Source organism: Accipiter gentilis, chromosome 23 (assembly GCF_929443795.1).
Source record: "Accipiter gentilis chromosome 23, bAccGen1.1, whole genome shotgun sequence".
NCBI lineage: Eukaryota > Metazoa > Chordata > Aves > Accipitriformes > Accipitridae > Astur > Astur gentilis.
The window spans coordinates 4,472,084-4,486,003 of NC_064902.1; the positions used below are offsets into that span (position 1 = coordinate 4,472,084).

A 13,920-nucleotide genomic window follows, 5' to 3' on the forward strand; every position below is an offset into this window, starting at 1 on the left:
TGCTGAGCCTCCCGGCTCCCAGGTCCCGCTGCAGGCTCCTTTCGAGAGGTCCTCTGGGAAACGGCACCTCTGTTTGCCGTCTGGTTTGCTGACAGCGTCTCCTCCTCGGCAGGTGCTCAGCACTGAAGGCATTCGGGCTCCCCACCCTCCAGCCCAGCCCAGGAGAAAGGAGGTCGGCAGGAGGTGGAGGAAGGCTGAAAGCCCTCTCCCAGCAGAGGAGATGGCAGCAGCCGCCCAGCTGCAGAGACTCCAGCCTGAGTAAGTGTGCGCCGGCTCCGGCCGCAGCCTGGGGGCACTCGAGCGGCCGTGACCCCGCAGGGATGTCCGTGTCCCCCGTCCCTGCGTCCTGGGGTTGCGTAGGACACCTTCTGATGTCTCCTAACGCGGGGATGACCTGGGTTACCCCCGCAGCTAAGACCCAAAGCTCACCGCAGGGTGAAAGGCTGAGTACACGCAGCACCGGGTGGGTGCAGGGGCTGTGCGAGGGCAGAGGCAGACGGGGTCTCCGGCAGAGGCTGAGGGATGACGTTTCCCTGTTGTTGCAGCCACCTTTCCCCACGAGCGGCCCAGGTCCTCAGAAGGCTGGAGCCGCATCAGGAACGGAGGACCATCTTCAGGAATGTCACTGAGAACAAGCAGCGGAAGCTGGAGCAGCAGAGGCAGTTCCCCTGGTAACTATCTCCAAAGAGGGATGGTGCTTCCTCGGCTGCGAGGCCCGTCCCTCCACCGAGGGCAGCCCTGGGGGAAAGAGGGCATTTCTCTGACACCCCTGGTGAGACAGAAGCAGGTTCTGGAGGCTGGCTTTGGGCTGGACCTCCCTGGCAGCCAAGGGGGCTGCCTGGGCACCTAGAATTGGCTTTCCATGTGGGACGTGAAAGTCCTGGCTGAAGACAGAGGGATCCCTCCGATGGCTGCCTTTCCCCGTTCCAAACCAGAGAGCACGTCCTCCCCTCGCACAGTCCTGCCCCAAGACACCTTGCCCCGAGGGGCACCCCTGTACGGGACCCCCAAGGTCTCTGCCCCACTTGACTCAGCCCCAGGCTCATCAGCTGCACCTGGGACCTTCTCAGGGCCTCGGGCATCAGGGGCCTCCCCTCTTCATAGACAACTGGAGGCTTCGTCGCAAGCAGATCCCATCACCGGTGGCCTGAGTGACGCCTGCAGGATTTCTCTGCCTTCTCCCTGTCCGTACAGTCACAGGCTTTCTTTCTTCCTCCCTAGCACGCGATGCTGGTACCGCAGTGGAGGAGAAGGTGCCGGAGGCGGCGGCTGTAGCAGTGGCTATTAGCAAAAAGGGGCTGGGAGGCTTCTCAGCTTCTCAGATCCACCTAAAAATACAAAATAAAGGGCTCTGGGGCTGTTCCCAGCTGGACTGACTAGTCTGTGCCTGGTGATGGTCTAAAGGGGTTACACACCCCCCGTGCGTGATCCCAGAACGGCTCGTAGGGGCAGGAGGGAGTAAAGTCCACGCATACCCCACAGCGCAAACACGTGCAGCCCCTCTCCCGCGCATCCCAACACAGAGGTAGCACGGTGGAGGAGGCTCTCGCCCCCTTCCCAGGGAAACCAGCACAGCTCGTGCTTCCCTGAAGTGCCCGCACACTCCCGCACGGAACGTGGAGAACCACTCGCAGGGCCAGAATCTGCGTGGGATTACAGGGCTGTGACCATGCTAGGACCATGGGGGTGTGGTGGATAGATGGCACCGTGGGAGGGCTGCGGTGGAGGGACGCAAGCTTGTCGGGAAGGACCGGCCGGGAAGGCAAGGAGATGTACTTGCCTCCTGCTTGGGGTGGGACAGGAGCCAGCCTGTGGTTCAGGGTCAGCAGACAGACCAAGATGGCTGCTGTGTTAGCAGGGATCTGCTAGAGACCTCCTGTTCAGGAGAAAGAGGTAGCTGAGGTCTTCTTCAAACCAGTAAAGAAGGAAGCCTCACGTTCACAGGCCCTGGTCCTCATGGGGGACCTGAACCACCCTGGTACTTGCTGGAAGGACGGTCCAGCAGGGCTTAGGCAATCTAGAACGCTTCTAGAGTGCAGTTCCTGGCACGGGTGATGGAGGAAGCAAGGAGATGGAGGAACCCAGAAGGAGAGGTGCTCTGCTGGACGTGGTGCTGGTGATGGAGGAACCCAGAAGGAGAGGGAGGAACCCAGAGGAGATGGAGGAAGCCAGAAGGAGAGGTGCTCTGCTAGACCTGGTGCTGGTGATAGAGGAACACGGAAGGAGATGGAGGAACCCAGAGGAGAGGGAGGAACCCAGAAGGAGATGAGGAACCCAGAGGAGAGGGAGGAACCCAGAAGGTGGAGGAACCCAGAGGAGATGGAGGAACCCAGAAGGAGAGGTGCTCTGCTGGACATGGTGCTGGTGATGGAGGAACCCAGAAGGACAGGGAGGAACCCAGAAGATGGAGGAACCCAGAAGGAGAGGTGCTCTGCTGGACCTGGTTCTGGTGATGGAGGAACCCACAAGGAGATGGAAGAACCCATGAGAGGTGCTCTGCTGGACCTGGTGCTGATGATAGAGGAACACGGAAGGAGATGGAGGAACCCAGAGGAGAGGGAGGAACCCAGAAGGAGATGAGGAACCCAGAGGAGAGGGAGGAACCCAGAAGTTGGAGGAACCCAGAGGAGATGGAGGAACCCAGAAGGAGAGGTGCTCTGCTGGACCTGGTGCTGGTGATAGAGGAACACGGAAGGATATGGAGGAACTCAGAAGAAGGAGTAAGCCAGAAGGAGAGGAGGAACCCCAGAAGGAGGGGGAGGAACCCAGAAGGAGAGGTGCTGAGCTGGACCTGGTGCTGGTGAACAAGGAGGAACTGGTTGGGGATTTGAAAGTCGGCAGCAGCCTTGGCTGCAGTGACCCTGAGGTGGTGGAGCTGAGGATGCTGAGGGGAGGGAGCAGGGCGAAAAGCCAAGGCCACAGCCCTGGCTTGCAGGAGAGCGGACCGGGCCCAGCCTTGGGAACCAGCTGGTGGCAACAAGGAGACCTAACAAGGCGGGGGAAGAGCGGGGTGGGGAAGGCACGGCCCTAGTTCTGGCTGGGCTCCGGGACAGCATTCCGAGAAAAAGTCACGGACATCCCTCCGTGGATCCATCCGTCCACCCTCGCCAGCGGCAGGGGGCAGCTCTGTGAGGAGAGGCCTCATCTGCCCCTGCCGGCCTGGCAACAGCTGCGCCATTGGCCACGGCTGAGCCAATCAGCGGAGCCGGAGGCTGGCTGTCAGTCACAGATAGAGGGGGCGGGAGGCTGAGCAGCCTGAGGAGAAATGGAGGAGAGGTGGGGTGGGGGCAGCCGGGGCGAGGAGGGGGATAGGGATAAGGATAGGGATAGGGATAGGGATAGGGATGGGGATAAGACCAGGACCAGGACCAGGACCAGGACCAGGGGCAGGGGCAGGGGCAGGGGCAGGGGCAGGTATCTCCCAGCGTGGACGGGGCTGGGGGGGACCTGGATTCCTCACGGCCCACGGGCCCTTCCGTGGTCGCCAGCCCTGGGCCCGAGCGCCCAGCCCCAGGGACAACCCCACAACCAAGGTCGGAGCGGTTCCTGCGGCTGCCCCGAGGGTCGCCAGCCCCCCGTCAGCCCTGAGCATCTGAGCTGGGGTGAGGTGGAAGAGGCTGGAAAACAGTTGATGGAGAGGAGGCGATGGCAGCAGGTACAGGGCCTGTGGCTCCTGGGATTAACTGAGACTGTTACCGTTAAGTCGGCGCTTCAGAAACTCTCTAAGGCTCAATTTTGGAGTGTTAGAAAGCAGGCGTTCTTTTTTGCAGCGCTGGATGGACGGGGGGATCATTCTGCCTACCTGACAATTCCTGGTGCTGGAAGGTCAGTGCTGTATCCCAACCTCTGAGTGAGATGAAGGTGCTGATGCAGGGGCAAGCACCGAGCTTTCCCAATGCCTGCCTCAGTGCTGGAGAGGGGACGGATGCAGGGAGAAACTCCCACAATCTGCATCACCACAGAGGTATTCCTAAACCTCGCTAACTGAGAGCCACCAGCAGCAAATTCTGCTGACTAACACCGGGCCCGACTCACCCTCCCTAGGAGGAAAACCATAGATTGAGAGACACCTGGAAAATAGGACACGAAAAAGAAGTTCCAGGTGTTCAAAGCTACATTCCTATTATTAGGTCAGCCCAACAGTATAAGAACACAAGGCTGCCAGATTAAACACAGAAATTACATCAGTTTTTTCCCTCGTTGCATGTTTCTGCTGTGCAGACCTCATCAAGGTCTGGCCCTGCCAGCTGGACGTCCCCAGCTCCCCATCAGCCGTATGATGCAACAGCCCATAGGACAGGCGCCTGGAGCTCACATCTTCCCAGTCACAGCAGGCAAGAGCAGAAGGACAAAGCGCTGCCACCGAGTTCTCTTTTGGACCCTCTGTCCCTCCTTTCCGGCCTCTTTGTTGGCAGGAAAGCCCATCGGGTCTCCCAGGTTCCCCTGCCTTCCTCAGAGAGGACAGCTGCTCCCTACTGTAATGAAGCAACTCGCATGCTGCATCAAGGCCTGTCAGGAAGGCGCTCAATGCACACACCGTAAGACCACCTGTAGTTTGCCTGAAGAGCAGAGGGTAGTTCACATCTGTACAGCCAGGCCAGGGGATTCTCTTTGCGCTTTGGTCACCGTTATGCTTTGATTCAGCCTTCCAGCTCTGCCCCAAATTCCGCGGAGCTGTTCAGCCGTCACTCTGCAACCAAATTTCTTCTCCTTCCTGCACTAGTAAGGTACGTGCTGGTCTCCAACGGGAGGGAAATCCTTTTGGATGACTGACATTTCCCAGGCCCCCTGTTACCTTGCCTTAGAGCACGTCTGAGTTTTTTGCTCTAAAGGGCATATGACGGGACTCAAGCCCTCAGTAACAGGTACTGCTCTGGCTCTCCTGAGCTCTGAGGAGCATGTTCCTGACCAGGTGTTTGCAGTCTATCTTAAAAAGGATTTCTTGGCTTTTTCTGCAAGAAGGAAGCCTACAGTTGGTGCAGCAGCAATCACGTTGGAGAACAGGACCTGGAGCTGAGGAACGGGGAAAGGCCTTTGGCTACTGTAGAAACATAAGCTGCAGAATTATTCATGTCACAAAGACAGACGTGACACCGACCTCAACTTTCCAAGGAAAGGAGCTTTGCCACTTTGCTCCAATTCTCACTAACCTGGGCAACGAGGGTGGGAAATGGGTTATAGCCTTATCGAGAAGGAGACAGAGTTGAAGCGTGTCAAAAATCGCTGGGGCCGGGGTCTGTGATTTTGGGGGACGAGCAGTGAGGGCCTGTCACGACCCAGACTGGACAGACCAGGGAGTCGTGTTTAATTTGAAATTCCCTCGGGCTAAATTAAGGTGAAACGACACCAAACGATCGGTTAGAGATTTTATTCATGACCGAAGGCAACAGAACTGGGGAGGCGTGGTAGTAGGTGGCAGGGTTTCTCACAACAGGAATTGGCATCAGACTACTTCTGTAAACCGTGTAACCATATACATCAACTGAGGGAATAAGGAGATCCCTCCCGTTGAGTCAGGAGGGTCAGAGCAGACCCCCTTGCTTTCCAGACTCCTCCTCAGAGAAGGGTCTAGGGGCGGCTGGATCTACTCTTGGTCTCAGACTTGGTCAACAGTTTATATCTTGAAATGGATGAGGTGTAGGGACTGTGGCAAAGTAAAAGGAAAGAGAGAAGAAGACAGAGGGAGAAAAAGGAAGAGAGAAAGATTTCACCGGTCCTGGGTCTGTCCAGCCTTGGTTCAGTCAGCTGAGGTGTCCGGTCAGCCGAGGGGTCCAGTCCTGGTGGGCTTGTCCGGTGGACACATTTCCTCTTGTCCTATCACAAGTTACTTGATGGAAGAGACCAGCAGCCACCGCACTACAATCTCCTTTCAGGTAGTTGGAGAGAGCAATAAGGTCTCTCCTCAGCCTCCTTTTCTCCAGACTAAACACCCCCAGCTCCCTCAGCCGCTCCTCGTAAGACTTGTGCTCTAGGCCCCTCACCAGCTTGGTTGCCCTTCTCTGGACATGCTCCAGCATCTCCATGTCTTTCCTGTAGTGAGGGGCCCAAAACTGAACACAGGACTCGAGGTGCGTCCTCACCAATGCCGAGTACAGGGCAACAATCACCTCCGTTCTCATGCTGGCCACACTATTTCTGATACGGGCCAGAATGCCGTTGGCCTTCTTGGCCACCTGGGCACGTTGCTGGCTCATATTCAGCCGGCTGTCAACCAGCAGCCCCAGGTCCTTTTCCACCAGGCAGCTTCCCAGCCACTCTTCCCCAAGCCTGTAGCACTGCATGGGGTTGTTGTGACCGAAGTGAAGGACCTGGCACTTGGCCTCGTTGAACCTCATACAATTGGCCTCGGCCCATCTATCCAGCCTGTCCAGATCTCTCTGTAGAGCCTTCCTACCCTCAGGCAGACCAACCCTCCCTCCCAACTTGGTGTCGTCGTCAAACTTGCTGAGGGTGCACTGCATCCCTTCATGCAGATGGTTGATAAAGATATTAAACAGAGCCGGCCGCAATACTGAGCCCTGGGGAACACCACTTGTGACCCACATTTTCTCCTGCCTCCAGGGTTTGTCAGCTTTCTATCAGCCACAGCTTTGCCAGATTACCAGTCGAGGTGACTGGAGGCAGTTTTGCTCCTGCCCCACTTGGTTTATGTAGTTTTGGGCTGTCCCCCCTCGGGACATCTGGTATAACCCCTTGTTCCCACTCAAAACATAGCCCCATGCCAGCTACCGTGAAGAAAATTAACTCTATCCCAGCCCAAACCAGCACACCTCCCCTGTAAAAGAGAGGGGTTTGATGCCAGGACAAACGACAATTTGCCGACCTGGCAGAGTACGGGTGCCCTGAGATGTCTCAGGAGAGGCAGGCTGGGCTAAAGCTTCTCTCCTCCTCCTCCTCCTCCTCTCCGGGTTCTGTGGTCTAGCGGAGCAGCTGGGGCTTTGCCGCAAGGACACCCTGGGTCCCGGTCTGCTGTCCTGCAGGCAGCAGCACAAGCCAGGAATGACACTGTCTGCTCAGCACACTCTGGGTGTTCTCCATGGGAGGGACAGCATGGGACTGGGCTTGTTGTTCCAGCTTTATTAAAAAAAATAATTTCGTAAAATACAGCTGTTTTTCAGAGGAGGATTTCACTTCTTCAGGGCTCACCAGGGGCCAGCAGCACAGTGACTGCAGGCTCCATCCTGATCTTGGCATCTCTCTTATCAGGATGAAGATGGCCTCCGCTGCCAGAGTCCTGACCGAGAGTTCAGGGTCTTTCGCCAAGGGCAGAAGGGCTGCAAGAGAAGGAAGCAGAGCAGACATGACCCCCCACTGCCTGCAGAGACCCCCAGGAGTCCCCTCCAGACCATGGCACCCTGCCCAGGCCCCGTCCCCTGCCCCACCAGCCCCTCCTCGCCGTCACAGATATCCCGCAGCTTCTGCCTGCTCAGGTTCCTCGGGTGCCATGCGGCAAGACCTTGCTGCCAATGCGGTGGTGGGGACTGGGGCCAGGCTGGCAGAAGAGGAACCCTGGGGACTGTGGCCCACCGATGAACCTGATGGCCACCTCTGGCAAGGTGGCTTGAGTGTCCCGCAGGTACGGCAGCCTCTGCCAGAGGTCTTCTTCCACCCTCTTCCTGTTGTGCACTAACTAGAGAGAGCACAAGGGCACAGGGACTGGTACGGACCCTCCCAAGTTGGCCGGACCAGTACCTCCCCCCAGTACCCCTTTCTCCCTGGCGATTCCTGTCTCCCAGCCAGAGCTGGCAGAGGTTCAGACAGCCGCAGGCAGTGGGGGCCCAGGGATCCTGAGACCCCCTCTTTCATATTGCTAGGGCCCATATGAGTCAGCATTTCCAAAGGGCCGTTTCTAAAGCCTAAACCCAAGGATTTTGGCCCTAAAATGGGGCTTTGGACCCTACAACTGGGTCTTTGGATGCTCATTATATGCCTCGGACATTAAGGAAATGAGGCTTTGAGCCCTAAGTGAGGAGTTTGTACCTTAAAATGAGGGTTGGCACCCTACAATTGAAGTCTCTCAATCCTCGAATCAAAGCTTTGGACCCTAAGCCTGAGCTTTTGGGACCTAAGCCTGAGGCTTTGAGCCCTAAAAGTGGGCTTTGGATGCTCCAAATGAGGGTTTGGACACTCCAGATGCAGCTTGCACCCTAAAAATGCCTGTCTGGATCCTAAAAAAGAGGCTTTGGACCCTGAAAATGAGACTATGCAAACTAACACTGAGCCTCTGCACCCTAAAAGTGAAGGTTTTGGAAACTAAAATGAGGCTTTGGAAGGCAAAACTAAGAGTTTGGAAAGTAAAAATAAGGCTTTGGACTGTATAAATTTGGATTTAGACTCTACAGATGAGGCTGTGGTCCTTCCAGATCAGACTTTGGGGCTTAAAAATGATGCTCTGGGCCCTTAAAATGAGTCTCTGAACCTTAAACAGTTTTTGTACTCCATATATGTGGGTCTGGACCTTAAAATGACTGTTTGCACCCCCAGAAGTAGGCTTTGGTCTTTTAAATTTATGCTTTTTGCCCTAACATTGAGGCTTGCATTATAAAAATAAGGCTTTACACCTGAAAAAACTCAGGGTTGAATTTTAAAAATGATGCTTTGTAAAGCACAAAATCGTGCTTGTTCACTGTAGCTATCACCATGGCAGGTTAAATTTCTCGCCGTCTATTCTGTGTTTTAGTTTCCTCCTCACGCAAACCATGGTGACAAACAGTACCCAAAAGGCTCTGGTGCTTCCAGACAGTGGCTTGATGGCTTGCGTAACCTACCTCTAGCCCCATCCCACGGAACGTAGGAACGGTGTTACAAGTAAATAAGGTAGCGTCCTGCTTTAGGAAGAAATAAAAAAGGAAACCAACGGATGTGACAGCAACCACAGACCACCTTTCACCAGCAGGCAGATGCCCAGCCATCTTGGTGCAGTGGCTGCCTTGGAAAGACTCCCCCAGTCCCGGTTTTCTTGCTGAGCATGACACTACGTGGTATGGACCGTGGTGCCCCTTCGGTCAGCTCGGGGCAGCTGTCTCTGCTGTGTCCCCTCCCAGCCAGCTCCCTGGGGCAGCAGAGTGAGAAACAGAGAAGACCTTGGTTCTGCATAAGCACTGCTCAGCAGCAGCTAAACATCGGTGTGTGGTCAACGCCGAAAACAGCACCGTGCAGGGTGCAATGACAAAAAAATTACCTGTATCCCAGCCAGGCCCAGTACAGAAACCCTTCTGTGCCCGCTCACGATTCTTATTCCTGTGAGAAACCCATGAAAAATAGGGCATTTGACTTATCGGGGAGAAATGTGAACACACTCCCGATCTCTGGCTGGCATCTCGCTTTACTTGCATGACCTAGAAGGTACACACAAGTCTACGCGGTTTCTTCTGCACCTTGGGAAAGGGCTCTCTTGCCTCGATTTCCAGGGAGAAACTCCCCAAAGCGGCACCACAGAGGTATTCCTAAACCTCGCTAACTGAGAGCCGCCAGCAGCAAATTCGGCTGGCTAACACCGGGCCCGACTCACCCTCCCTAGGAGGAAAACCGTAGATTAAGGGACGCCTGGAAAATAGGACACGAAAAAGAAGTTCCAGGTGTTCAAAGCTACATTCCTATTATTAGGTCAGCCCAACAGTATAAGAACACAAGGCTGCCAGATTAAACACAGAAATCACACCAGTTTTTCCCTCGTTGCATGTTTCTGCCGTGCAGACCTCATCAAGGTCTGGCCCTGCCAGCTGGACGTCCCCAGCTCCCCATCAGCCGTATGATGCAACAGCCCATACGACAGGCGCCCGGAGCTCTATGACGTCACTGGGCGTCTCCGTGACGAGCCAAGGCCTCTCCCCAAGGCCACCTGGCAGCCGAGACCGCAACCTCTCCTGCGCGATCGCTGCCTGCCCTCACTCTCGCCGTGCTCTGCGACCGAGAGGTGCAGCGGCCAACAAGCTCATCCGCACCCAGTCCGATGGCCAAGATGGAGAAAGGTGAAGCGTTGCTGCTCCTCCCGGGGAGGTTTCACGCCGGGCCTCCGCCAGGGAAGCCCCTCGGCAACTCTCCTGCTCTTGCCATAGGCTCAGTAGCTGCCTCCGACGTGGACGGAGCCTGGGTGGGCACCTGGAGACCTCATCGCCCACGCGGCCCCATCATGGCCCAGTTCACCAGCCCGGGACCCAAGTACTCGATCCCCGGGACAACAGGTAAAACCACCGTCGCAACCACATCCGCTGCCTCTGGGGGACAAGCAGCCACGGCTCCGTTCCCCGTTGCTCCAAGCCTCCATGCTCTCAGCTGCAGCAAGCACGCAGGTGGGCCAGAGGAAGGCTCAGGCTGCTCCGGGGAAAGGCCGGGAAAAGAGCTGCCGGACTCTGCTGAGCACAGAGGTGGCCGTAGCAGCACAGGAGGAAGCTTCTTCTCTGTCTTTGCTCTGAACTTCCTGCTCCCACCTCATCCTTTTCTTCTTCTCTTCTTTTTCTTCTCCTTCTCTTCTCCTCTTCTTCTCCTCCTTCTTCGTCTTCTCCTATTCTACTTCATCTTCTCTTCCTATTCTTCTCCCCCGTTTTCATCTTCTCTTCTTCTCCTTCAACACCACCTTCTCCTTCACCACCTTCTTCTCCTTCACTTTCTTCCTCTCCTCCTCCATAGTAGCAGGAAGGTTTCAATTTCTTTCCCACTGGGGCTGCGGGAAAGCAAAACGTGATAGAGGCAATCTTTACATCTGCTTTAAGTTAGCGTGGCAACTGTTTGGGGATTTAATACTTCATAATAATTGCATTTTGGTGGTATTCTGATTAATTGCACAGTGCCTACACTGTTCTTGCCGGAAGTCATTGTACCATTGTATTGGCCTGCCGGTATCATTCTTGGAGGACAAAAACCACACAGGAAGGGAAATTCTTGTGGCCGGCAACTCCAGCTACTCCACTTAGAAACTAGCTTTAACTATGGAGTTGCAGGCAGGTGTCCTTTCACAGGCTTTTCTTCCTAGGTTACCTGGTTCACAATCCCACCAAAACCAAAGCCCCTGCGTACACTTTCCAAAGGGCCAAACCTCCCGGCACAGACAGTTGCTCCCCGGGCCCTCGGTACTACGTCCAGCCCTCCATCACCAGGAACGGGAAGTACGTGGCTCCGGCACAGCACATGGGCAGACTTCCCAAGATAACGACCGAGGTCACCCCTGGACCAAGTGAGTACCATTTCTCCAGCACTTCTTCCAGGCGACACAAGCAGCACACCTGCCTTTTTGCCCTGTGCTACCGGGGCACAAAACCATCAGCTCGCGTCCCGAAGGAGCTTCAGAGGTTTCCAGGCAGAAGGCAAACGTGGCTGAGCACCTCCTCCTGACCTTTCCTCTTTGGCTTGAGGAAGAGAGCCCAGCTTCCCTGCTTTTCTCTGCTTCTCCCTAGGTGACTACTCCACCGACAAGGCCAACCAACACCTCTACAAATGCGCGCCGGCGCCGTCCATGGCCTTCCGGCACAAGGCCTTCAAAACCAGTGAAACTCCAGGTAAGGGAACTCGGGGAAATACACACGCTTGCAGCCCGCTGTCCTCCAGAGAAAACCTGCCGGGCAGCTTTTTTGACAGGCCTAGCGAAAAGCCTACACAGCAGGGCGCAAGGGTCTCTTGACGAGCTTGCTTGATGTCCCGGAGCACCATCTCCTCCCATCCCACAAAAGAACCGGCAACTCGGGCTTGGAGCTGCCGACACAACGCCACGTGCGACAAAAGACAGAGGTGTTGGGAGAGGGGCGAGACATCCTTCAAGCTCCTTGCAGCAGGCTTGGCAGGCTGCTTCTCTCCCACTCAGGCGCTGCTCCTCTCCCTGCCGGACTCACACACAGTCTCTTCCCGTTCCCCTTCCAGGTCCTGGCACCTACACCCTGCCCAGGCTGGTGGGACCCAACACAGCCTACACCCACGCCAGCCCCTGCTACTCCATAAAAGGGAAGAGTAAGCACAACAGCTTTGCTGAAGACCTCGCCAAGGTGAGCTACACTTCTCTGCTGTCTCGCAGCTGCTCTCCTCAGGGCCGGAGGGCTCTGACTCCTGCTGCAGCCTCTCTTCATGCCCACTTCCCTGCACCAGCAGCAGCACCCAAGAAGCCGTGGGTCCCGTGGCTCTCCTACTGCCAACAGCAACGCCAACACCCGCAGTCCCTCGCTTTCCAGCACTAACAGTTTTGGTGGGGCAAAACTCATCGGCAGTAATGGGAATCTCCCTCTCCCCTGCAAAATCTGCCTCTCTGCAGGGGAACAGGAGGGGCCCTTGTTCCAATCGCTCCGTGCCTCTCACACCACTTCTCTGGCCAGCCAGATCAACTAGCGCAGCCTGCGTGGGCACCCAGCAAGAATCAACTTTTGTTGTTCTTGTTTGCTGCCTTTTGTACCCAATAACCTCCCTGCCTCTCTTACAGACGCCAGGTCCTGCTGCATTCCCCAAGGTGGAAGTGGACACCTACAAAAAAAGGGCTCCCGTGTACACGATGGGAAGCAAAAGCGGAATTGGAGGCGACAAAACAGTGAAGCCAGGACCGGCAGACTACTGCCCGGGAAAGGTAAGGCAGCCTGCCCAAATCTCCTCCCCTGCTTTGCAACAACCAGCCCTTAAGCATCTGCCCCTTCCAACGGGGCTTCTCAGAACTCCAGACCACCTTACTGGAGTGACAAACCGCAGGAGAGCAGGCCTGCTCCCTTGCCTTGGCCCAAAGCCGAGCAGAGTGAGGCCAAAGAACACATCTTTGCCTCTGCACTAGCTCAGGCGCTCAGTGCTGACACATGCTCACACATTACAAGCTCTTCAGGAGGACACCCTGCTGCAGAAGGCACAAGCGGAGCCAAGGGCAGACCTTTCTCACGCAGGGGGGATCAGCTGGGAGGGCAGCGGCGTCTAGCAAAGTCTGGCTGGAGCTAGAAAGGCTCTGGACTTGGAGCAGCCATGCTCCAGCCATGAGCTTGCCCTGCCAGACGGAGTGGGCATGTTGCTCCATTTTGTGTCAAACACAGGCTCTTTGCTTTGAGCGGCCCTCTGAAAACACTCGAGGGATGGATTTTACGTGCCCCTAAACTCTTTTTTTTTTTCTCTTGCCTTTATATGCCTCTCCAAAAAGGGAGAAATGCCAATCAGTAACAGCAGCAGACCCTTAGAAACGTCCTGATCACACAGGAGGTTTCCATCAAGCGTGCCACTGGCACAGGGGGAGTTAGCTGAAAGTGCCCGGGCACGCACACAGCAATGCACGGCAAACGGCAAATGCACAGCCATCAACTTGTTATGCCAGACGGCCTTTGCTGAAGACAAAAGTCTTCTTGCGAACAAGGCACCACGGTCACCTTTTTTTCTTCTCGCTTTTCCCCTTCCAGGTGACGCTGATCAAGCCCCAGGCCCCTGCTCCCACTTTTGGACTCCGCCATTCCCTCTACACAACTCCTCTACTATCTCTGCAATAAAACAACATACCCCCAAAGGTCTGGTCTGTTCACCTTCAGCTGTGGAGAGAGGGGGTGCGCGAGGGTGAGGACGATGGGCCGTCCCCATTTTGTGTCTATGCCTCAGCCAAACATTGCAAGATGAGGTCGAGGGGAGAGCAGCGAGATCAACAGCGCAAGCAAGGCAGAGAGCTCTGACAGCACCGTTTCACCTGACCGCAGCTAAACGCTGCCCCGTGAAAGCAGTCCGGCCCTTCCCCACGCACTCTCACCCGACGGCCGAGCGTCCCGCAGGCACAGGCTTGCCCCCGAGGACACAGCCCACCTGGGCACCCCAATTTCAGTGCACGCGGGTGGCTTGTCTCCAGGGTGCAGCCAGAAACACAGCCGCTCGGCGTGACCTCTTGCCGTGGGCTGAATAGCACAGGTGAGTCCCCAGAACGACAACAGTTGAGGAGAAGGAGTCCAACAGACGTGATGACAGTTGCGTCCTCTGGGTCACCTT

General features: G+C 56.1%; 1 protein-coding gene across 1 annotated transcript; it reads left to right on the forward strand.

The window, feature by feature from the left end:
* The first annotated feature begins 9,952 nt into the window (after positions 1–9,952).
* On the forward strand, positions 9,953–13,436 carry LOC126049973 (outer dense fiber protein 3-like). The gene is made up of 6 exons (XM_049827152.1): positions 9,953–10,184; positions 10,973–11,173; positions 11,394–11,495; positions 11,854–11,975; positions 12,404–12,544; positions 13,350–13,436. Exons 1-6 carry the CDS (start codon positions 9,953–9,955, stop codon positions 13,434–13,436), a joined length of 885 nt encoding a protein of 294 aa, XP_049683109.1.
* Positions 13,437–13,920: the final 484 nt, after the last annotated feature.

What these genes read in the sequence shown, in the direction of transcription:
- LOC126049973 (XM_049827152.1), top strand. Translation starts at nt 9,953, where the DNA reads ATGGCCAAGATGGAGAAAGGTGAAGCGTTGCTGCTCCTCCCGGGGAGG. An exon ending in CTCGATCCCCGGGACAACAG is followed by an intron (nt 10,185 to 10,972) that starts GTAAAACCACCG and finishes TTTTCTTCCTAG; the next exon opens with GTTACCTGGTTCACAATCCC. An exon ending in CGAGGTCACCCCTGGACCAA is followed by an intron (nt 11,174 to 11,393) that starts GTGAGTACCATT and finishes GCTTCTCCCTAG; the next exon opens with GTGACTACTCCACCGACAAG.